This window comes from Ornithodoros turicata, chromosome 9 (assembly GCF_037126465.1).
Source record: "Ornithodoros turicata isolate Travis chromosome 9, ASM3712646v1, whole genome shotgun sequence".
NCBI lineage: Eukaryota > Metazoa > Arthropoda > Arachnida > Ixodida > Argasidae > Ornithodoros > Ornithodoros turicata.
In genome coordinates this window covers 21,170,444-21,195,443 of record NC_088209.1, presented here as the reverse complement: position 1 = coordinate 21,195,443, position 25,000 = coordinate 21,170,444, and the positions used below count along the sequence as shown (strand labels likewise).

The 25,000-nt window shown below is 45.8% G+C and overlaps 2 protein-coding genes across 3 annotated transcripts in view; one reads left to right on the top strand and one right to left on the bottom strand.

Moving 5' to 3' along the window:
- The window catches only part of LOC135368311 (papilin-like), a 49,282-nt gene extending 33,440 nt beyond the window's left edge, over positions 1–15,842 (bottom strand). Inside the window, exons 1-7 of one of the 2 annotated variants that reach the window (XM_064601502.1) lie at positions 15,687–15,842; positions 14,639–14,697; positions 11,073–11,197; positions 10,877–10,977; positions 7,487–7,702; positions 4,277–4,333; positions 367–555 (exon numbers count right to left, since the gene is read on the bottom strand). In XM_064601502.1, the coding sequence (XP_064457572.1) occupies positions 367–555; positions 4,277–4,333; positions 7,487–7,702; positions 10,877–10,977; positions 11,073–11,197; positions 14,639–14,697; positions 15,687–15,795 (856 nt within the window). In that variant the 5' untranslated portion in view covers positions 15,796–15,842. The remainder of the gene's footprint in view (positions 1–366; positions 556–4,276; positions 4,334–7,486; positions 7,703–10,876; positions 10,978–11,072; positions 11,198–14,638; positions 14,698–15,686) is intronic. The other variant, XM_064601503.1, reaches the window with a different exon arrangement.
- Positions 15,843–19,359: 3,517 nt separating this feature from the next.
- On the top strand, positions 19,360–21,347 carry LOC135369431 (uncharacterized). The gene is made up of 2 exons (XM_064603021.1): positions 19,360–19,379; positions 20,813–21,347. Exons 1-2 carry the CDS (start codon positions 19,360–19,362, stop codon positions 21,345–21,347), a joined length of 555 nt encoding a protein of 184 aa, XP_064459091.1.
- The last annotated feature ends 3,653 nt before the right edge of the window (positions 21,348–25,000 follow it).

Here is a 25,000-nt window from a genome sequence, read left to right as displayed (position 1 = left end):
AGTGCGGCATCGATTTTTTCTATTATGTAACCGCGACACATATAGGACGTGTTGAGGCACGCGCAGCTTCTAACCACTGCAAATCTCTTCTAACAAGGATAAAATTGGTATGTATTAAATAACCTAGACATGGCAACTCGGTACAAACTGTAAGAGAGTGAGTGTGTGTATGCGGATAGGAAGCGAGAGGATGTTCGTTCTTTGAAAGTTGCTATCGCTTCATGGTTATGTAAGCGCGGTGCGATGTGTGTCGTGCGCAGTGTGTTGCCTAATTCGGTTTTGTTGGTCCCACTTCCTTTATCACACTTCAGTGTTGTGTCACAAGTAGGCCTAATGCCGAGAGAAGGGGCTCCTTGGTCAACTCACGTTCAGCGTCCTCCAGTGGCCGCTGGCAGTGATGGATGCATTCTGACACGTTGAGAAAATGATTTTCATTTGCGCCACATCCGGTAAACGTGAACTGTTCGCACTTGCGCGTCTCGCTGTTGTAATAGAATGCCTTTATGTTGGATCGGCAGAAACCCGGTTCCTTGGGCTTGAAGCACCTCTCAGTACCTGCAAAAAAGCGGTAACCCTATCATTCGTAGGCACAACATGTACGACAACTATTACTAAACTTTTACTATTACTTTCCTAAACGGTGTAACTCCTCCACCCTTTTTTCTAAGTGTGTACGAGAAGATGGCAAGGTGGAAAGCTGATTCACATGTTTTGCTGACGCGAACATTTTGCCTGTTTGCTTTTCTTTTCTTTTTTTTGGAAGCATGCAAATGTGCCCTAAGGGCGTAGCCTCGAACGAATGTGTTCGCAACGTGATCGGCGTACAAGCAACAGTTTGAAGCGTGCGGGCGTACTACTGTGTGGCTCGGAGGCGTCGTGCGCCCGTCTAAGCCAATCACAGACGACTTTACATTTGTGGGAAGAGTCGAACTGTATAGGAGGTGACTTGCCGTGGAAGTACACTTGAGTTTAACACCTAAAGGTTGTGCCCTCGGCTCGTCTCATGCCTCATATCGACGAATACACGAAGTAGCACATAGCTTTCAGAGTGATACGCTGCAATCTTAAAAATGAACTTCACCCTATAGCACGCCCCTAGCCAACCATTATCTGGACTGATATCGTTATCTTGCCTGATCTGTTTTAAACAGGAGGTGTAAAACATATTATTTGTTACACTTATGCTGTCCATAATTGTGGCAAAAAAGACGTACGCTTCCCGTTTCCAACAAGATAAGAACAAGGGAAGATAACGACATCATTCGTGATAATGGTTGGCGAGGAGCGTGCTATGCGATGAAGTTCATTTCTAAGGGTTTGCAAAGCACTCATTGTGCGTAAAACAAGCAAACAATTACCCGAGCGCAATGGCAACAAGCAAACAAAAACACCAGACTCTGTCCTAGCAGCAATACATCGCCGATCGAGAATCAAAATTACCAGAATTCCATTTCTGGACTTCAGCACATAATGTGACTGTCCCTACACAAAATTGTGTGCTGCCAATGGCATTACCGTACAATTTAATACATCATGATCATGATCATCACCACCACTAATGTCTTTGGCCAATGGACAACTGCTGACGACGGCGATTTCCCTCGGGAATTTCGTGCGGAGTAAGCAATGGACGCCGTTTGGCAAGGAGGCTCTCGCAACCTGCTCCAGCAAGATAAGCTGGGCGAGTGTTTCATGCGGTTAGACAAATGACGGCATAAGCAATACTTGACGTAAGCGGAGCAACGCAACCTCATGGATGGGATCGTAGAACGAGGCTTGGCTTTAAATATGGTTAGTTTCTTCATCCCTGTACGCTAAAAACAGGACTTCAAAGCGTAGCACGCTGTGCGCCCACCATTGCCAATAAAAAGAAGAACGACCATTCGAGACATATGAAATGGCCTGAAATAAAAATTTGCCTGGTTTTTGGAGGCTTAGCAGAGAGGAATAACGATCAGGTGTCTAAGAGGAAACGATGACTGTTGTTTACTGCAGTCTGGTATTACCCAGTCTGGTATTCAATTTCTCACTGCCACTTTACATTGCGTGGGAAGGTTGAAGTGAATACATGAATTGTTGGATGTCTTGACACAATATATCCACGCCATGCTATCTACAAATATTGACCAAATGACTTTGTCATTGAATCGTTCTTCCAAGCTGGTCACACCCGAACGATGGATTATGCGTTTAATTGGAAAGGCGCCATGCATTAGGTACCTGAAAGAAGTATACAGGGTGTCTTTTTCAGGTGCTACAGATTTTTTATTCAAAATCTATGAGGGTCCCAGATACGCCGTTTGGAAGTCTAACATACCTGGGTGGGCGGACATCTTTCCAGGCCGGTAGCATCAATGTTCGATGACTAATTAACTAAAATTCGATAATTAACTTACCAAATTTTTGGGAAAAAACTGAGATGGCAGAAGTAAAGACTGCCGTAGCCCAAAGCCATTCCAGCTGTCAGCGATTTCGAGATGTTTCTATACTTCAAGATACGAGCAGTTTTTGTTTGCTGCGCAAATGGGTCGAAACTGAAAAAAGTGCGCCTCAAGAGCGCATCGTCTACTCTTAAAAGTGATGGTGGTGGTGCTGGTGCTGGTGAAAGTGCTCGCCGTTGTCGGCCTCACAAAGCTGGGTAACGTCACGACTAACGCCCAAGGGAAATGTGCGTCCTGGGCCGACTTTTAAGGGAACTGTTCCGACATGTGGCTTAAAGCGTCTGAAGAAAACCCAGGAAAAGCTCCAGACAGCACAGCCGGCACCGGGTTTCGAGCCCGGGTACCTCCCAGTCCCTTAAAAATGTTGGTGGAGGTGATGGCGAACGGTCTCGCCGTTATCGGCCTCACAGAGGTGGGCAACGTCACGACTGACGCCCTGTGGGAATATGCCTCCTGGACCGACTTCTTAAAAATGAACTTCACCGCATAGCACGCTCGTGGCCAACCGTCATCTCATGTGCCTTCGTTCTTTCCCCTGATTTGTTGAAAACGGGAGGCGTACGCCTTTTTTGTAACACTTATGCAGTTCATAATTGTCACAAAAATGGCGTACACCTCCTGTTTCCAGCGAATCAGAGGAGAAAACGATGCCATTCGAGATTATGGTTGGCTAGGAGCGTGCTATGCGGTGAAGTTTTGCTTGAAGAGTGTACGTACGCCGACGGAGGCTTATGTGGGCCGGACAGCGGATTATCTGGCCAGCAGATCGGCACCTGCTCCAATCATGTCCATGGCTCAAAATCACGTGGCCCTCTGACGTGCATGAGCGCTGTTCTCCCTGCGTTCCCGGTCGCCGCGGTTTCGGTGTCGGGTACTGATCAGGCCGGTAAATTCAAGCCCGTGCAGTGCACTAGCGTGCGAACGCTACGCTCTAAAAACAAAACCTCATCGCATAGCACGCTCTGCACCAACCATTGCCACGAATGATAGGGTTATCGTTTCTGATTCGAAGAGACAGGGAGGTGTACGCCTTTTTGTGTCAAATATCATATAATCAAATTGACACAGAAAGGCGCACGCCCCACTCTCTCTTTCGAATGAGAGGCGATAACCCTATCATTCTTGGTAATGGTTGGTGCAGAGCGTGCTATGCGGTGACGTTCTGCCCTTTCACCATCACCGCCACCACCACCCCACCACCCTGTTTTTAGAGTGTATAGAAGCTTTTGCGAGAGCATCTCATAGGATTCCGGCAAGCATCGGCTACTCCCTAGACTTCAACGTTTCGTTCATTCAGATAGGAAATGCAAAGTAGAAGAAAATAACACGAATAATATACAAAAATAAATACACAAATCACATCTCGTCTGTCTGATTGCCAGTCATTAGATTTCCGCCGTTTAAGTCGTGTGATTGAGTCGCAGACGAAAGCTTGATATTATGGTAGTTACCCACCATATTGATATATTAGACCGCCCGAAGCAACGCTGGCATATGGTATTTTCGAATCCCAACACCGTGCTGTGCCGTCAGAGATTCTCACTGGTTTTTCCGGGTTTTCCAGACGAATGTCCCCGGCAGTGTTGTTTCTAAACTCTCTCAAAATATACTCCCCCCCCCCCTCCCGCCTTTCAATCTTTCCTCTGTCCTTTCGCCACTGCCCGCGTCTGTACGCCGTTCATATAGCAATATACCTTCGCTGTATAAAAAGAAAAGAAGAGGGGACGAGCTACATAAAGCTCACGTACTTTGTAGTCTTAATCGATTAGATTCGACCTGTGGAGACATCCTAAGCCAAGATCTATAACACAGATGAGGCGAATTGAAGCTTTTACCTGGTACTTCAGCGCCACCTTCGGATATTATTGGAGGAGGGTCCAAGGAACAGGTATCTGAAAAAAAAAAAAAAAAAGGGAGGGAGAAAAGTTGTCAACAGGGAGAACACAAACCTTAAAAAGGACGCTGGAAAACCTTAGCTAAACATACAAAAAGGGGGAAACTACAAGCCAAGCGTAACAAGACACAGCAATTCAATTTACGTCACAGAAGAAGAAGTACATGAACACCACCACCAACAACAAATGCTCTTGATAGCCGACCCTTTGACGTCGTGAAAGTGCTGGGGGAATGGCCTGCGATTCATCGTCATAGCTCGCAGCGCTCACTCATCACCTTCGTTAAGGGCATAGCAGAGCTCTCGTCTTTCTAGACGTTTTTTTTTCTTTTTCTTTTACTTTGTTCCTCTACTAGACCTGGAGTAGCTTGTCCCGCGGTGAGCGGGCTCACATCTTCATTTCTTTATCCTATCATCATCATCAACAACAACAACAACAAATACATTTAGTGACGATGAGTGAAGAAATTTGAGAACACACTGGTCAGTATAAGTATAAGGTATGATGGGGTGATAGACCTATCCCGATGACATGGAGCTGTCATGGCTAGATAATGTCAGTGCACAAGGACGTAAACGGAGAAGAGTGAACAAAAGCGGAAGAGTGTAAAGGAGTAAACAGTCCCGGAGAAATTCCGGGGAGAAAAATAGTGCATAACCGTGCTTCAGTACAAGCTGTAAATCAGGTCAGACAATGCACTGCATATCTATACATTGTGGTGCATTCGTAACGGTTGTCGAATTTAAAATGTCTTGTGATTCTGTCAGCACTTCGAAATCGTTAGCCATGCAAACGTGCTTTTTTCTCCTTTTTTACAAAGGGTTCATGATTCATGAACGCAAGCGGCTTCACGTGTATGCACGCAGGAACTTCAGGTATGGAGGGGGCATATTTCGAACAGGACCTCGTTCTTTTGCCAGATTCTTCATAGTTTCGTCTTTTAAATATCTGCTCGTGACATGAAGACTTCTCCAATGCATTTACCTTCACGGGATCGTGGGATTTTCTATACGCTCGACATTCTTCGGGTAGGACATTTAAAGAGGTTCACGCCATCCCTGGCCGTTAGGGGTCTGTTTGGAGTGTCTTTCGAAAGAGTCTTGCAGCCTCATTTTTCAAGTAAAATACATTTCTTCTTACGTCTTCCTTTTTCGTTGACGCTTAGCCGCCTGCGGAAAGAACCGTACAACACCATGTGGTTCTTTTGCAGAATACGATGCATATCAGAAAAAAAAAAAAAAAAAAAGAGTAGGCCAAAGCTGATATATGCCGATCCGTCGAGCTTCTTGGGAATTCGAACCGAAAAAAGAAAAGAAAAAAAAAAAGACGAAGGAAGATTCCGTTTCACGAAGATGCGGAATGCAAATTATGTGCAGCTCACCAGGCAAAAACAACAGATGACGTAGGATCTCTAAGCTGGCGTGCATCTTATATTTCGCGGTACTTCTTTGAGATTCCACAAATACGCTTCCTTCATGCACACTGGAACGACGACGGTGATACGGCAGTAGAAAACCATTTCGGCGGTAGCTCCATCGCGTGACCTTTTAGAACGTTCAACACATCCTCGTCGAATGCCATCCGCACAATTTCGCGATAGCAGTATTTCGGTCCCGACTGGCTCGCAGCAGTGGCAAGCCGCTCAGCCTTGCCGCAATTCTAGGACCTTGCTGTAACTCCGCGCTGCACCGTCAACGTCTGCAATCGCCTCGCAAGTTCTCGATGTCCACCGCTCTGTTTGAAGATCCATTAGTCTCGATGACAACTTTTGCAAGAGTGTGTCTCTTGTGTCACGGCAATGTGATTTGCGGGGATTCATTGCACTACTACGTCAAATGTGATCGGAGGGTCAGCTGCTGATTCCAACTGATTATAACGCCTCTCCGCGCGTGCCATTTCACTCGCAATGCGTGACTTGTATGCGTACGTCTGTGTATATGTTTCCTCGCCTTTCTCCTCATTCCGCTCACATAGTAACCCACTTGCCACGACGTTGGAGTAGGGTATCGTGCTTCCTGCAGCGAAATATTTCACTCCATCATCACGCAAGTGGTTGTTACTGTTGCTTTTAGAACTGGGGGCGAAAACGCTTACTGCGGATTGCTTAAATCCAAAGGCTGAGACTTCGCAGCTTCTTTACAAACAAATCCACAGCTTCCTTTTGTCAGCGCATAGTAGCAATACCGGTTATGTGCATTTACTCCACCGCTACAAATTATATGCCTGGCGCGACCACGTGGAATGTTTCTTTGCGTTTATTTCATTTTATTTTATTTTTTTTTCATACACGAGATGGACGGAGACGAGGCAAAAAAGCTGTGAATACAAATACTAATAATTCAATTAAATTAGATTTATAGCAGATTCAGGTTAACAGAACCAAAACTGGCCCGCCTAAGCCTAGAAGGCTTGAGTACGATACGATGGTGATAACAATCCAATTCAATTTCATTTATTGCAAACTAAAGATAACAAACCACAGCTGGCCGACTGGGCTGCCAAGACGGACTGACAAAATGGCGAACAATAACACTGAAAACACTCAAACAGTACGCATAAAGTACTGAGAAATGAATTACACAGCAGTGATATTAGTAAGAAAAGGGAAGAAATATCTATTAGACGAAAGGAAAAAAAGGGGGGAGAGGTCAGCCCAACTGGACGTCGGCTTGCTATTCCGCAACAAAAAGAAAATTAATGAAGAAAAGAAGAATAAAATAAATAAATAAAAGAAAAGAATGAAGAAGGACGAAAACAAGAAGAATGGAGATGGAGAAAGAAGAATAAAATAAATAAAAAAGAAAAGAACTGGCAAGTAAAGGATAGACCAACAAGCAGTGAAAGAAGGGAAGGGAAAAAGGGAAGAGAAGCAAACCATAGGTTATGTAAGAACTGATACACCGCTAATCATATCGTAGCCCTCGAATGTAAGCCGATATAACCGGGCTTTGACACTGCGCATGGATGTAAGATTTTAGGTATCAGGCTGGAGTTTGTTGAAAATACTTTTGGGATGAAATACTTTTGCTGCTGTCGTACTCTCGACATTAGAATAGTTATTTTAAATCGCCTGAACCACTACTTTTGCTTCGTCATTGAGGTCGCATACATGGCCATTGAAGCGTATTCGAGCCAATCCAACTCACTGACCGTTTCTGTTCTGCGCCACGAGCATGCTCCTCTTGACACAGATTCTTCGCAGCTCTGTCAGTATGCGGAGCGACATAGCTTCGTCCATACCATGACGTGCCAGAACCGTGACGTGAGCGGCGTCCGGAGCACATATTGCCAGGTGCGGAACGCTCCTGGCACAGTAGTAGAGGATGGCGTAAGACGTGTAGTCCGTTGCCACCACTTTCACTTTTTCTGTCGCGGAACAAAATGTGAATTAGGGTCATCTATACAGGGTATACCGACTTACAAGTTTCGATGTTTAAAGGGGCACTAAACGCAAAGATTTCTCCTCGCGGAATGAAAGGTGGCGTTACTTTTACACCAACACAAAAGGAACAGGATTAATCCGTTGCGTCGTCCGTAATTTATGGGCGAAAGAAAGTGCAATTTACGCTTTCCCTCTTCGTTTCCTTCACAAGAAGGCCGACAAAGGGAAGCGGGCTCTCATTGGTCTCCTCAAACGATCTTGATCCAATCATCGCGGGAGATCGTTTGAAGATACCATTTCGGGACGTCGTTTTATTGTCACGCTACTTGACAAGGAGAGGGAAAGCGTAAATAGCGGTTTCTTTCGCTCATAGCGGTTTCTTTCCCTCTTTCGGTTTCATTTCGACAGTGAATCCGGTTCCTTTTGTGTTGGTGTCAAGGTAACGGTATCTGTCATTCTCCGAGGAGAAAGTTTTGCACTATAATGCCCCCTTAAAAAGAGAGAGAGGGAGAAGAATGTTCTACGTGAATGAAATTCCACTTAATATTGTTAGCAGTGATGTTCCCCCACACTCTAAAAAAAAAAAAAACAGAACTTCACCACATACCACGGTGAAGGCCAACCACTGCACAGAATGATACCTGTATCACTACCGATTTGTGGAAAGCGCCGGGCGTACGCCTTTTTTGAACTGCATAAGTGTTCCAAAAATGGCGTACGCCTCCCGTTTTTAACAAATCAAGAGGAAGAATGATGTTATTCGGGGCGGTAATTGGCTAAGGGCGTGCTATGTGGCGAAGTTCTTCTGCCGTCCCTCTAGCATCTCCACCCTTCATCCTCCATCCGTCTTTTCTTTTTTTGCAGGAGTCGTGACGATGCCCATTTGCGTGCGGCCAATAACGACAAGCTACAATATTTTGGCACGCCCCTGGGCTCGATTTTGAGAGTAAAAGCCGCCGGAATTTTAGTTGCATCTAATCACCTACATAAGATTAATTAGATCACGTTTAAACTATTGCTTTAACTACACTCCTAAAAATGAACTTCATCGCATAGCACGCTCGTCTGGGCCAACCATTGTCACGAATGATATCGTTATCTGCCCTGATTTGTTGAAAACGGGAGGCGTACGCCTTTTTTGTGGCAATTATGAACAGCATAAATGTCACAAAAAAAAAAAGCGTACGCCTCCCGTTTTCACAAAATCATGGCAGATAACGATATCATTCGAGATGATGGTTGGCTAGGAGCGTGCTATGCGGTGAAGTTCATTTTTAAGAGTGTACACTCTAAAAAACGAACTTCACCGCATAGCACGCTCCTAACCAACCATCATCTCGAATGATATCGTTATCTGCCCTGACTTGTTGAAAACGGGAGGCGTACGCCCTTTTTGTGACACTTATGCTGTTCATAATTGTCACAAAAAAGGCGTACGCCTCCCGTTTTCAAAAAATCATGGCGGATAACGATATCATTCGAGATGATGGTTGGCTAGGAGCGTGCTATGCGGTGAAGTTCATTTTTAAGAGTGTACAGAGGTCTGCGAGAGACCCCACCGAAGTGTTTCCCAGAAGGGGTACGGTTGTAAAAGAAAGTCCGCGGAAAACAAAAATACGCCTCGTTGCAACGCGCCCCGCAGTCACGGGGTTCCTCTTTTGCAGAGCGTTATATTGCGCTATTGAGACAAAAGTATAAGCGTCGTTATTGATTTTGGCGGCCCGTCCATAAAATCATCATCGCTGTATAATGACCTCGATCGTAATCTCCAGGACGAAGGGGCGTCATCTCTGTACTTGTGGCGTTTCGTTAAAGTTCCTTATGACAGATAATTAATTGCGGACGAACACTGCGGCGTTCCCTTAAGTGCTGCTTATTAAGCTCAGCGAGGGCGTTACCCATCAGTGCGGCTCCAACGTTTCTTTGCGTTTCTCGCATGGCACAAACAATGAACGGGTGCCTGCGATACAAAAATGTCGAAGCCTATAGTCACTCTCTCAGACCACATAAACGATATTGCGATCATTCTGTCTATGAAGGGCGCGGCCCTGTGCTCCTCAGCAGACATGTAAGGTAATGAATTACGAATAATCCAATTACATTAATTAATATCCTCAGTATGCCTTCCAGTATTACTTGCGACATTTATGCAATCGTAATTTGGTTAATTTTGCAAGAAATATGTACTGCATTTGGAGTACTTTGCATGCGATTTGGGTTCACGTTCCTTTTAAATCTTGAGTCATTTGCACCATGTCCGCGAGTTCTATTTATTTCTTCACTAGAAAAAGACGGGGTGTGCCATTATTAAGGCACTCACAAACTTTCTGTAATGATTTTGCAGCCTCATTCTTCTATTTCTGCTAAGCTAAGACTTCTTGTCGTCATGGTCAGTCATTTCGTTTGTCCTTTCAATAAACTTCCGATATTTGAATCGCGTTCCTTACGGCAGAATGATAAGTTTAGATAAAAATTATATATCGAAATGAATGTAGGACGATATAACTAAATTAGTTCTCAGAAGAAGAGTAATTTTTAACTAGGATTTTGTATTTGAAAGTGTAATTTAATTACTTTGACGAGTACATCCTCGTAATTGTAATTCTATTACTTCTGAGACGTAATCTTCACAAGTTCGTATTTCAGCAGTTTGTGTCACGCGAGGAAAAGGGAAATGATATTGTAACAAAATTAGTACATGTGGCGGTAACAGAATCGAAAATAATTAACCGAACTGTAATACCATAATTTGCGCAGAGCTGTATTACGACAGTAACGGTTAAATATATCTCTAGCTTTCCTCTTGACCACATTACAAGTTTCGGAATACGCCAATACTTCCATGTGGCGGCCTGGCGTAGCCAATTATATCGAATTTTCCGGTTTCCCAATAGACGCTGCGCCGTCGAATGCAACAGTCAAGATGGAAAGGGCATAACACAGGTACGAAGACTTTCTGGCGTGCTGTATATTAACGTTAGTGCACGCGAGCTTTACTGAAAGCGAGTCTTTACCTCATCATACATAACAACTTTATCTACCTCATCATTGTTTGTTTACCCTATCATCATTATTATCATCACCCCCATAATTTTACTGTCATACAGATCTGCCCTCGTTATACAAATGCGTGAAAGAAACCACTTTGAGAAACGTACCTTTAATTTGGTGGCCAAAATACTCGTACTCCAACATTATGCTGTCTGTAGTATATTCTTCGCTGATGCGTCCGATTATAGGAGGCGCGCAGGTAGGGCTACTGTGCCGTCGAAGAGAAAAGAAAACGACGAGAGCAACAATGACATTTTCGAGACACATCAAGGACACTTGCGGAATATGATGACATTCACTTACTCATCGATAAATGCGGCGTACGAGAATGTGTTCCTCGAGAAGTCAATCCTCCAAGCTCCAGATGAAAGGAAAGCCACGTTGGGTGGGCCTAGAGTCTTCAGAATCTCTTTCCAATCACCGGAGAACTGCAAGGAGCAAGTGCTACTTGAAGTCTTCCGATCCATGTGTAATAATCCTGCCACACGGGCAGTCTTCAATGATGATTGGAACCAATAGACATTGAACACATGCACGTAGCGTCGCTAAGCGTGTAACGTGTCCTGAGAGAGAATTTGAACCAATGCTTCCTGATAGGCTGACAAGTTACACACTAGGTGGCGTCACGAGCATGTTCAATGTAGGGTGCCTCATTACTAGCTCCTTCTGCATAGAGGGAGCTAGTATTCAGGCGTCTCAGTTCAATGGTTAATTTTTTTTTTTTGGCTTGGTGACGAGTGCTATACCGCAGGTTGCAAAGGGAAAAGCCGCAATATCCAATCCAAATACAATCCAATGGCTATTGGTTTCAGTCCTCGATGCTCCTTCAATAGACGATTTCAAAAAATTCAAGTGTTCCTTGCGTACGCGTTGCATCCTGGGAGATTACTGGAATGAACTGTCATTCACGTTTCGTTTTCGCCGACCTTACTCCTCGTAGACAGTCGGGCGAGAGAGGAGGAACCGAAACAGTTTGGAGACCTTCTCCTCCTTTGTTATCAGCAAGTTCCCATAGTTCCAAGCGGCGCTAAGCTCTCTGGAATTTTCTGAGGTCGTCTATTGAAAGGCGGTGGCCACATGGATCATGGTGCCTCCCGGACTTCGACATTAGGAGAAGCCAGAGCCATCGCCTTCTTTGCTCTCGCTGATTTCTCTTTCCCAGCTAGCCCCTCTTCTCATGATTTCTTATTTCTGTGGTTAGAGTGGTGTCTGTCGTTCCCTTCCCCTACGCATTCGGGGCGCCTGGTCACGGCCACGCTGGCGTCAGTGAGTCCTGCGAACGACGAAATACTCCTGTAGCACGAGTGGGATAGTCCAAACGCTCTCTCCCTTTATTTATCCGACGTGCCGCTAGGGTGCCTAACCTCCCGCTCCGTCAGCTGAAGCTGCGTTTAAGTTAACTCTGCATCAACCATATGGCTCCAACTCAGCTGTTGTGGACTGAGAAGGGTTATTGAAAACCGATTGGTGCACAAATCCTCTTGATAAACATATTTTTTCGGCATCCTGTACGGCGTCCTCTGCTGTGGTCTTAATGAGCTGAATGAGATTATAATTGGGGAGTATTGATGCCTAGAGCACACAGTGTACTACAGTGATCATCCAGGTGTCAGAAGTACTCCGCGGAATACTCCTGCAGCAACATAAGTTCCATTCTCCGTAGTCTCGTCAATCTCTCACGCGTTGAATGTGCGGGAGTCCTGAGGAATTCGCCTGTTTGAAGGAAGAAAAAAAAAGAAAGAAAGAAAGAATAAAAGAGAAAGTGATCGACCAGCTATGCACCCGTAGACTAATGGTGTTTTAATGATACCCGATCAATAAATAATGCTGTCGCGCGAGCAAGCATGAACCGTTTCGAATCCGACCAGATAACGACCTCGTCTGTTCGGTGTTATTCTAGCTCTTGACAAAGAAAAAGGAGCAAAAAGTATACATTTCTCGACACTATGACTAGGACCTGTATCACAGGACGAAATACACAGTAGAAGATATATTCTAAAAAAATACTGAGTCTTGGCACAGGGAAAAAAATAGCCGTTGGACACAAACGACTCACTCGAGAGGTTTGCGCCCTGTCGTCGTTTTTAACCGATAACCTACTTCCTTCTAAGCAAGCTTCCTTCTTGGCATGCCTGGCTTCCAAAGTTTCAGGCGAGCATGACTCATACACATGTAGTCTTCGCAGAGCAATGTCTAAAAGACATGGAGGGGTTCCGTAACTCTTCTGTTTGCAGGAGAGCTTCTGTACTTATCGCGTTTCGTCCTGCGAGAATAGTGCAAGTCTCCATGACGCATAGGAAATGCGACCGCGTCAGATGTCCTTGAATGTCATTACGAACTAAATCTCGTGTCCTCGAAATGTTACCGAACTTATGTCATTGCAATACATGTGTCTCACAGTGTTTTATCCCAAAATATTTTGTGTCTATTGTCATAAAATAAATTTATAGTTTTGAGAAGTATGACGGTCATAGGGGTCCGCAAATTTGCGAGGCCTCTGGCAACATTGCCTCCCGAAGGTCGATTTCCGCCTCTTCCTCACAATTTGCTGTCGGACTTGCAACGTCCGGTGAAGAGCGGAGAGGATCACGCTGGCGCTAGGACATGGAAGCCAACTGTCGGTGACGTCATCTTACTGTCGGAGGAACCGCGACTACGAGGTTTAGCGGGTTCCTTTTTAAACTGAGTGGAAGCGCCCAGTGTTGCACGACATTTCTGTTTTGGGTAGTGAGCCTTTGGGCGTGGCTAATTTATAAGTAAAATTCATATTTATTTATTTGTTTAATAATACTGCTAGCCAAGGAGGGCGGAAGCCGGTGAAGGACAACAACAATAATAAGCTTACCGTATACAGGACGAAGCACCAATCTACACACACTTAAAATAGAACTTCACTTCGGTGCGCTTTCCTAGCCAACTATAATCCTGAATGACCGTTGAATGGCCATTCAAGATGATGGTTGGCTAGGACCGGGCTATATGGTGAACTTGTCCCATCCTATAGTTGGCGATACAAGGTCAAACTATTTTTTAAAATTACGCGTTAGCGCCACGAAGCAACTGTGGCGATGAGCGGAGAGAGGACAGCTGGAAGGAATGGGGGAGAGGGGTGTTAGTATGGGGTGTTATTACCAGCTCAGCCAGTGCGGGGATACGAACACGCGTCAACCTCGCCGTCTCACCGTGGAAAGCGATCATCCTAACCACTGTGCCAGGGGAGCAGGTCTGGGTCGAACAGCACAAACCGAAACACACAATATATATACTGCATACGCAGAAGAAAGTGTAGGTCGAGGTCACGCAATGAATCTCGGAGACCCATTATGAACACGTTCTAATTTTTCAAAGTTTTCTCTCGCGATGCGATGCATACTCAAGAATTGAACGAACTGATGTCTGATATGATAATATTTTAACATTTTTTTTTTTAAATTTTACTACCTAGGGGTCTTTCTTACGGAATATAAAATGTAACGTAAAGGGGTACCATACCAATTCACGGTCTGTACCGTTACAGGGTACGACGAAAGCACGGACGCTGCCCACAACACAGTGCGCGTAATGAGTGGAATGTTAGACTCCCGCAAGCATATTTACGTAGTAGCTATCGTATGTCGCATTTTTATATTGCGTGCGGAAATTCCGAATGCGAGTCTAGCCGCGGTCTCCCAGAGATAATCGATCAAGCTAAGCATAGTAGTTCTTGCAATGGTGCAACCAGATACACCCGTGCAAATGGGCCTATATGGCATTATGTCATTGGACAGGGAATACGCAAGTGGCTTTCCGAGAGTGTAATGCACCTAGTGACGAAACCGCTGACTCACATCCCCTGTGCAGGTTGTTTAGCAATTTGCACAAGCTCCTACCTGGTCGTAGTCCAGCGATCGTAATCCTTGCACGGGGCGGGGCGCACATAACAGTCGATCTGCAGTGGAAATTGGATTATGTCACAGGAGTCGGGAGCGGTCGAACAAATGCCACTATGTGTCCTTCTTTTGCTAAATGAGATTTTGTCTACCTATACGATACCAAAACCAGATATACCCATTTTACTTATTCAATTTCAGCGATGCTATAGACGTGGTTATGACGTGCGGACAGATGTTCGCATAGTATGTTAAGCGTGCTGAAAGGTTCACAAGAAATGTAGAAAGTTAAAGCGATCCTTATGCACTTTATTATCATACATCTGAGCAGAAAATTAGAATGCAAGCAAGCTGGTGCATCGATGTGAAAGTGCGAACCTCGCAGTGGAGAATGTTCCGCAAAATTAAAGTATAACATTAATCTAAATTGACCTGTTTATTGACAATTAAATAAAGCTACTTCAGCTTTTCCAAAGCTCGTCGTTTACTAAGCGGCATTAAAGCTGAAGAATGAAGAATGGAAGTTAGGGAATATTGTCTGTGGTAGGGCTTCATAGTAAACCTGACCGCATTGTTGCGAACTGATTCGAGTGCTTTAACGTCCCCATCAAAGCGAGGGTCTTAGACAGCTGAGACATTATACCCCAAGATTGGCCGTACAAGTGTTTTATATGCCAGGAGCATAACATCGACGGAAGGCAATCTGAACGTATCGTATTGTATGAACAATCGAATCCACTCAGAAGACATATGCTAGTGATACGACTGACGACGGTACGTAGAAAATAAACAGAATATTATGACCTACTCGCAGACTCTTGAGTATACACCTACACATCTGTTCGAGCGACTGTTCAAACACTATTGAACGCTCGCAATCTCTCGTATATACCAAACGCAAAAGACGCGATCGATAAGGTCGGCATCACCTTCATTTCCCATGTTGCTGCTCCCGCGTAAATAAGTGACACTGATATTAACGCAGGACGAAAAGCATGTCATCCACCGCAATCCTCGGGCGGTTGATAGATATATCCTTCTTGCTCACCTGTTGAATCTGTCTCTGTATCATGGGCCAGGACTCGAAACGCACAAGTGACGGTAGCCAAAACTGTGAAAGTGACGATCATACTTAGTGCTCTGCCGGCGTGTTTCATGCCTCGATTCGACTGAATACCTGTGTTGTGGAAAGCGCGCTCACTGTGGACTCTGACCTGCCCGTAACTGATATCGCGGCGTATAGCCTCCTGATACCTGACCGCACCCTTCCCCCTGCGAGGTTTGAAAGCACTGCGGACAGAAGAATGACATTACCTTCGCTTCACGCTGAGGTTGTGGGGCATGTTGAAGAGACGAATATGATTCGTAAGGAGTTCCGTTGACTGTGTCTCACCGTTATAACGCCGTCACCAACTCAAAACGTGCTTGTCTTTTCACGGAACGGGCGTGTTATTTCGCTTTGAGAATTTCATCATGAAGAACGCGAGCAGAAGAAACACAGCTCCTTGCGATTCGACTTAAGATTGGCACACACAATATATATATATATTTTTTTGTGTGTGGCACTAGTCTCGTTGGATTGGATTGGATCGGATAAAGTGTGGTTAATAGCAACGACCACGATGGGTTGCTTAGGTAAATGACGATTTGATGACAGCACGATTCGTAACTGTCTGAACTTGACAAGGCTTCATCGAATTCATTCTTAGGGCGTGGTTTCGATACTGTCTCTCTCGACAAAATGCGTACGGGCTGTTCATGTGTGAGACATTGCTGGTAAAACAATCGACAACAGAGATAGGGCGCAGACAAGCTGGTTCATGATGACAAAGATGCAACCCGAGGCAGGGAAATAAACAACAGACAACAATTTCCTCAGACACAGCAACCTGCTGTGGTTGCTGTGTCTGAGGAAATTGTTGTCTATTGTTTATTTCCCTGCCTCGGGTTGCATCTTTGTCATTGCTGGTAATAACGTTCCAGTCATGATACGTATTGCAATAAAAAAAGCTTCACGGGGAAAGGAAAATTGTGATGCAGTGCAGTACGTTGTACTCGCTCAAAGCAAATTTTTTAGTTTCATCAGGTGGGACCCTGCTTCTTCTTCTTTTTTTTTTTGTCGTTTTTTTATCTTTATTTTTTAATGCTTCTTGGTCATCTTGAGGTCGGGTTTTCTATTTTCTTTTCTATTCACGAGTACTGGAGTAGCCTGACCCGACTTTGTCGGTTCTCATATATCCATATTTTGATATATCAATGAATGATTGAATGAGTGAATAAATGCTTTTAGTCAACCCCTTAGAGTGAAATAACGTAACCCCTTCGAGGAAATGGCGCTCAGCAAGCACTCGGTTACGAATATCTGATGTTTCTGTTTTTGCTTTTGCTTTTTCTGGAGAGCGAGCTTCCCAGTTAAGGCTGAACGGCATGGCACAAAAAAAAAACTGTCCGAAAACTGGCCGAACCGAAGAAAAAAAAAAGAAGGAAGTACAACACCCAAAAAGAAACCCACTCGTGTGACGCCCATTGTATTTCGTTTCTGCAGAACTGGGGCAGGGCAAAGGGCGAAAGGAACCAGGCACTGCGTGCTATCGCTCCGTAAAGGAAAAGGGTGATTGTTTTGTCTCACGTCTGGCGCTGTGCAAGGAATAATGAGGAAACGCATTCCCTGATTTAATTGCAGTCAGGAAAGGTGCTCTTCGCAGAAATGAACCGTTGCTTGCTTTTCATTTTCGCAATCAGCGTCAGTTTATGAGAAATTCTTCATGCTTGAGCGGGAGAGTGTTTCTGGGGCTTCGAGATGAAAATTTTGACCCTTTTAATGAGTTCGCGTGCGATACAGTTGGAGAAAGGCTTCGCGAAACTTACGTGGAATTTAATCAATTCTTTTTATATTTTCAGTCAATTATCAATTTTCGCGTGTTAGCGTATCATTTATTTTACTACGTGTCGTAGGTGGTGAGACAAAGACCGACGAACACACCTCCGCATCTGTTTCTGACGTCATGCGAGCGACAGCCTCGGCCATTCGTATTGGTTCTCGTAAACACGTGAGCTCTCTCCCGGCTGCCTCATTGACGGGGTTGCTTGACGTGCTGTCACAGCCGGGTGTGTTTCCGGATTGGCGGTGTCGATTTTGAATCCATAGCTATACTATCTCTTTTGCTGTGGCACGTCGAATGCGAGTTCGTATAAATGTGCAAGAAGTTTATGTTTATTTTACACAAGTCGAGGGGAAATGTCGCGTGGCGGAGCACCCATCGATTCTACAGTTCCTACTATTTTTCTTTTTCCCTCGGAACAAATATAACGTTTCCATGTAAATGTTGCCGGCGCAGCATGATACCTGAGCCTGAGCTGCAATAATCGAGTTCCAACGCTCCTTTTGTAGCTTCTTTGTAACTCTTTTGTTGCGCCGCGCAGGCCACTTCAGGTTACAGACAGAGGAATCGATTTACGTATAAAAGAAGCATTAAGAAAAAGGAAAACTAAACACGGAAGAAGGACATTGCTTTTTCTCCGCGTGTGCCAGTCTTTGATAAAACAGCAAGACGTAGTGAGCAATGCTCTTTATCAAGGCAATCGATCTAGGTGCAAAAGAAACCTTCTCAAACTTTAGATGGCTTTCTCGAAGGCGACAGCTTGTTTGCAATAATAATGATAATAAACATAATAATAAAAAAAAAAAAAGAGAACACCTCAATCCTTCGTGTCTCCCAGCAATTCCCTGCAACCGTATGTGTGAAAAGTCATTTCCCCAACAAAGGAACTGACAAATGGCACCGTAGGGACACGGTGTTGTTCTGTGCGTTCTGTTCCTGTAGCAGATATCGTGCTTTGTATCCTGTGGACTCCATCAGCTTTGAGAGTTGCCGTAATAGTTTTTCTGTGGTCCATTAGAAGTCCATTACAACAGCTCGCTTGCTTCTTCCTCCTTTGTTCATCATTTCTTCAGCAGCACTCGAAAACGTAGAACGTGAAGGAAGGCACGTACATGGGACATGGCCAGACATGGGACGTAGGCATCCTTAATTATTCAATACAATTAAGGTTATCTTGCCCGTCTTGCGTGTTTTCGCCTTGAAGACAGCATGGCCCCTACTGACACATTATGTTGTGGTACACCATATATAGTTCTTTATAGCTAAACTCCTAGACAGCACAAGAGTTATAGTCACAGAGGTACGAGGGTTGTTCATTAAATATTTCCCCAGACCAACTGTAGTAATCGTAGGAGGGTTAAATCTGGTAGACGGTAGATATAATCGTGCGTATTTCTATGCTAAGCCGTTTAAGGTACAGGCGCGGAGTAGTGCGAGTTTGTGTTTCCTTCCAGTGAATGCGCAGTGAAGTGCGGACATGGAGCCTGTGGAGTGTCGATCGGTCATCAGGTTCCTCTTTCTGAAGGGGAAATCGCCGAAGGAAATTTTAGATGAGATGACCTCTGTGTATGGGCAAGGTGCCCCATCGTATGACGTTATTAAATACTGGCACAGACACTTTAAATGTGGACGCCCATCAGTGAAAACGACCCCAATTCCTGGTCGCCCCAGCCGTCGATAAGGACACCGACGAAAGTTGAGGCATTGACCAGTGAGGATCGCCGTGTAACAGTTCGGGAATTGACTGAAAGGATGGATAGAATGAGTGTGAACCGACTGAAAGGATGGAGGCTATAGTGCGGGGTCTGTGAAAAAAAAAATATTCACGACCAAACGAATATGACCAAGGTTGCAGCTCGGTGGGTTCCTTGTTTGCTGACGGCTTTCCAGAAAGAAGCCAGAGTCCATTGCTCTAGTGAACTTTTGTCCCTGTGTCTCGCAAAACCAGGAATACTTTTTTGACAGACTAGTTACGCAGTATAAGACATTGGTTCACCACTTTGATCCAGAGACCAACATGCAATCGAATCAATGGAAGCATCCCTTGCTCCCCGCCATCCAAGAAGGCACGGGGTCAACCCTCAGCTGACAAGGTGATGGTCAGAGTCTTTTGGGGTCAACATGCTGTAGTGATGTTAGGTTTTTTGGAGAAAAGGTATCAAAAGAAACGGTGTCCATTATGCTTCATTGCTAGGCTAGGAAATTACGCGAAGCCATCAAAGAGAAAATGCATGTCAAGCTCACCAAAGGTGTCCTCCTGCCGCAAGACAGTGCACCAGCGCACAACTCTCACGTTGCCCAAAGCAAAGCACACTCTTATGGCGATGAAATTCTTCCCCATCCTCTTAATTCTCCGGACCTGGCACCATCCGACTTCCACCTCTTTCCCGACATGAAGTTCCCTATATTGCTAGGCTGCTTCACAAGATAGGGAAGACGGACTCGCGGACTGTGGTGTCCGAGCATATGCTTATGTCGTGCAGGCGATACTCTGATGCCCGATCTAAACTGCAGCGCTTGTTCGCGGTCCTAGACAGTCGCCCTCTTGGTTTATCTACGGTCCCGAACCCTGCATCAAAGTCAGTATGCCTGCGTGCCTTGGTGTCTTTCCTGTGTGAAATTGGTGCTGACTATAAGTTTTGACTTTTTTTTTTTTTTTTACTGCTGTGACTTTGTGCGACTCTTCGTATCTGAGTGATTGCACTGCGAGTGCCTATGTACGTTCATGTGTTCATAGTTGTCTACGTGGTATGGGTAGCCGGCTTCCAATTTTCTCTTTTTTTTTCTTTTTCACTCACTCACTCTGAAAGAAAAGCAGCACTTACCCGACAACGATGAAGTGATATCTGAGGTGTCATCACGGCTAGACGCCTTACCTGCACCCTTCTACAAGAAGGGTCTCGAGAGCCGCACTAAACTATGGCAGAAGTGTGTGGACTCAGGTGGAAGCTCTATGGAGAAGGACTAATAAACGTGCACACTTTCATACCTCCCCGTCCATTAGAGGTTGGTCAGGGGAAATCTTTAACGAACAATCCGCATACCTCCGAGAATGTAGTCCGGACGGACAAAGAGTGGGACATACAAGATAATGGCTGACTCCAGACTAAGATGGGGAAGCTACAGATGAAGAGCACTACCGCTGGAGAGATTGCTTAGTCGACCGCAAAACTGGAACAATCATCAAGTCTTGCGCGTTGGTATTTCAGAGGGGCTATAGCAACCAGAAGGTGATGCTGTAGCGCCCTCTGTGGACGCAATCATGATGATGACGACGCAATAAACGCGTCAGATCCTCCGTCAAGGAAGACCTTAGCTGCAGTTCAGCAGAGTTGGTGTACGGCTCCCCGATCCGGCTCCCAGGTGATTTTCTCACCCCCAGCCCCGCCGAGCCCCATCCATCCCAGACCGTGTACATCGACAAGCTCCATGACTTGTTCCGCTCCATCACCCCGGTTGCGCCGCGCATGCCGACGCGGAGAACCGTCTTCGTCAGCCAGGACCTCAAGAACGCTTCGCACGTGTTCATCAGAACCGACCGCGCCAAGCCACCCCTTACGCCACACTACTCCGGACCGTACCCTGTGCTCTCCCGCACCTCAAAGACCGTCGTCGTCGACCTCGGTGGCAAACACGACACGGTAGCCCTGGATCGCGTGAAGCCAGCGTACGTCTCCTCCGTCATCCCCTTTAACACCTACTTGGACCTTCCCGCCTATTCAGCCACACTGAAGCCCGTAGCCCACACAGGCCGAAGGACTGTGACATGGTCTCTCTCTTCCGACCGTCTCCAGCCGGACGACGCTCTAGAGGGGGGAGCCCAGTAGCGCCCTCTGTGGACGCAATCATGATGACGACGACGCAATAAACGCGCCGGCCAGTTGTTACCTGGCAGGTGCACAGCACGGACCTATGTTCCTTATTATCTGCTAGGTATCCACAATGCCGCCAGCGATTGCATTCCTGCTCCAAGCAGACATGGTGATCGTTTGGCGAGGGGCAGTGAAATGTGTCGCCCTTCAAGGGAGATTTAGGACCTGTTCGGGACTTTGAAAAGGAACGTCTGAGGGACAAAGTAGCATAAACAACAGATATCTTTTTTTGTGCCAGTCACAAGACAATGTCTTGTAGCGTAGTGTCGATCAGATCCCAGGTCTCCTGGTGGCACTGGCCCCCTACCCACTATTCCGCTCGAACTTCCCTATTCATCTTCACGTTTGTGTTACCTGACGCTGAAGTTCAGGGTATCTGTCCCCTGGTTTAGGAATGCTGCCGTTTTCTTTTTTCTTTTTTTTTTCATTCACTTAAGCTCCAAGCGTCTCCTTCTCTACGATCGCTCAAAGAGTGTACTCTTGAAATGGCTGAGACGGGGCGGTGTACATATGCGACATGTTTAGGTTTCTACCACCCAAAATCCTTAACGAGGACGTTTACGCTCTTTTGCAACTGCAACAACTTCTATTACTCCTTTTGCTACCACTCCTGCAAGCAGATAGTATGCTCAAAGAGAGCAGTGACCACCAGATGCCGTCTGCACCCATGTGCCACTGTGTGCCTCTGTGCAGGGGTAAGATTTAGTGAATCTTCGCAGTTCAATTTGATGTCATTCGTGTACGGTGCCCACGACATTCGACTCTCTATAGTTGTCCATAAGAATTTGATTGTTGTAACCCTCCTTAAAGAGTGGATTGTTTAAGGTGAGAGGAGGAAGCCGTCCCCAGCCTTTTCTCCGGGCCACTCAACATGTAGACTGTTTTCTCGTTTGACAGCTGAAAAGCCCTATCGGTCACGTAATCACTGACAGAGTCGACTCCTCTTGGCATCACTCGTCGTAGGGTGCGGGGACTTTTGCTTGCTGTCCATATGCAGGTGTCGTCTGCATACAGAGGTATTTCAATACAGGGTGCCGTCTCAAGTAGCTCTGCTGCGAGTGCTGTTATGACGAGGTTGAAAAGTAGCGGGCTAAAAAAAGGGCACGCTGCCTTGTGGAAGTCCTACACTCTGTTCTCTTGTACTGCTGTGACGCACTATGTGACGCAATTGGTAAGGACGCTCCTCATTGGGCCTGGGATCACATGATCGAGGTGAGCAACATCGCGCAGGCCGGAGCGTCTGCTACCGCTTCGGAGACGCCATGCGTTCTCCGGCTGCGTGATGTCCGAAACGGAGGGTTTGAAGGCTGTCCACGACACAACCACGATTTTTTGGGACCACAGACACCACGCGAAGAACGAGTGGTGCAGCTCGAAATTAAATGCGCTTGTACAGCGAAAACCCGTGCTTCGCGACAGTGTGCAGCCTGTCCGACCGTTTTCACCGCGCAGTTGGTTCAGTGGCTAACAGGTGGCGCCACAATACCGCCGCCATCGCTTGCTTTCTGCTATTGTGAATTCTGAGATTGCACAGAAGCCACGGATATATTACTCTTGTGATCGGAATCGTATTTTCTCAGGCTGCATATATGCTTTGTTTTTTTTTTTTTAGAAAACGGGATATAAATCATATAAAGAATAGAAGTCAACAAGAAACAGCTCGCAATGTTCGTAGCAGACGGTTTTTCCTACGGACGAATGAGGGGCTCCCTACCACCAACGTCACAGTAGAGTGGGTGTGGTCTGCAGTTGGAGCGCTCCGGCCTGTCACTGCGGCAGCGATTTTCCAAATTAATTGCACCGTGGTGAAACAACTTTGGACAGAAATATTTTGTGGGAATGCTTTTCACATACTGCTTTACAAGATGACAGCAGTTTTTGGCCATGTTAGATACCACTTTAATGCTCCTTTAAAATGTCGATCTGTAAGCATAGCATGGATGAAACACGCTGTACGTCCGTCAATGCCTGCTACTGTAAATGCGTCGAGGAACCTTTGTACTGTAACCGTACCAAATTTGTGTTCTATGTTGAAAAATATCATGGTAGTGCAAGTGCCGTGTTTTGCTGCCCCATCTGTATCCGATATACCAGGTCCATCAGCGTGTCCGAGGCCTGTGTTTTCAGGTGTTTTCGGAAGCCTGTCATGATATCGATGTGTAAGGCGTTCGGAGAGTATGAGCATGCATAATGCCTGCGATATCGGCCGATAAGGAGATATCTCGGATTTTGGTTCCCCCTCATTGGATGATGATGAGGTGGGCGATTCACCGCCGCTGTTGCGGTACACTGCCTGTTGCTGATTGCGAACGGAAGAGGGGATGATGATGGGAGGTGTAACTTTTAGAGATCCGTCGCCAGAGCGATGGAGCGCATGAACTCCTCAAGAAGCAAGACCTTGCTTCTTGCCGCCCACCAGAAGCAAGACCTTGCTTCTGGTGGGCAGCGTTCGACCACTGTCCAAGAATCTCAGCGAGGTTGAACAGCCGTTGGTCAATACGTTGCATAGCAATTTCCATGAGTGGACATTCTATATCGTGACGTTGCACACCAGCTAGGATGACGTGGCAGAGGTCGCCGTGCATTCCACAGATGGGTGCAGAAGGAAGACGAGGCGGACCCGAGACGGTGCGCAAAGGCAGGTGTAAAGGTAACGTTCAGCCACAGGCTGGTTCTTTCCCGGGCATGGGAACGCACGTACCATTATCTTATTCCCTTTATTATTATAATAATTATTAATATTATTATAATTCTAATATGTATAATAATTAGCAGTTATTATACCATCTTAGTACCACTGTTATTGGGAACAGGTACCATGATTACCGGCGGGCCCAGCACATTTGTGGAAGGAAACCCAATGGGTGAAGGTCAAAGGTCGTCACTAACAATTAGCTAGGAATTTCTCGGTTACATAGTCTGTGGATGTTTAAGGATTCGTTTATATGCCACAGTTCAGATTTTCGTTTCTTTTTTCGTTTCATGCAATGTCTGTCCAACCGTGAAGCATGTATTTGGACGAATGCATCATGCTCATGCGCGTGCAAGTTTCATCTGGAGTTATGATTAAATGGGAGTAGATCTACATGTAGAGTGCGTCACCCTATAATTCACACAAGGTGCCCCGCGACAAACATGCACCGAGACTAAACAAAAGACGGAACGCTTAATTACAGTGGGAACACCCTGTTCCTATGTCGATATGCCACACGTGCCGCGTGGTATATAGGGCTGCGGGAAATTTCGACCACCTGCAGTTTTAACGTCACGTATACGCCCGTGCACACCGTGCTCGAATCTCTATCCGGGGACCCCGCTGTGTCACGAGCCTCTTGCATAGTGACGGCGTCTCCACCTGTGGCGAGAACTCGTTAATTTTCCCTTTTTGTCCGCCGTAGGTGCTGGTGCCGATGGACGCATCGTTGTAAGCCGTTTCTTAGCCGTTAACACTGTAGATATACCGGGTAGTTGGTAATGAGGAACGCAATACAGAAGGTCTTGTCTTCTTTTTTGTTGTGTCCCTGGTTACTGCTACTGTTATGTCTATATCATCTTAGTCGTTACATAGCTGCACTCACACGAAAGACTATGATGTGGACCGCCACTTG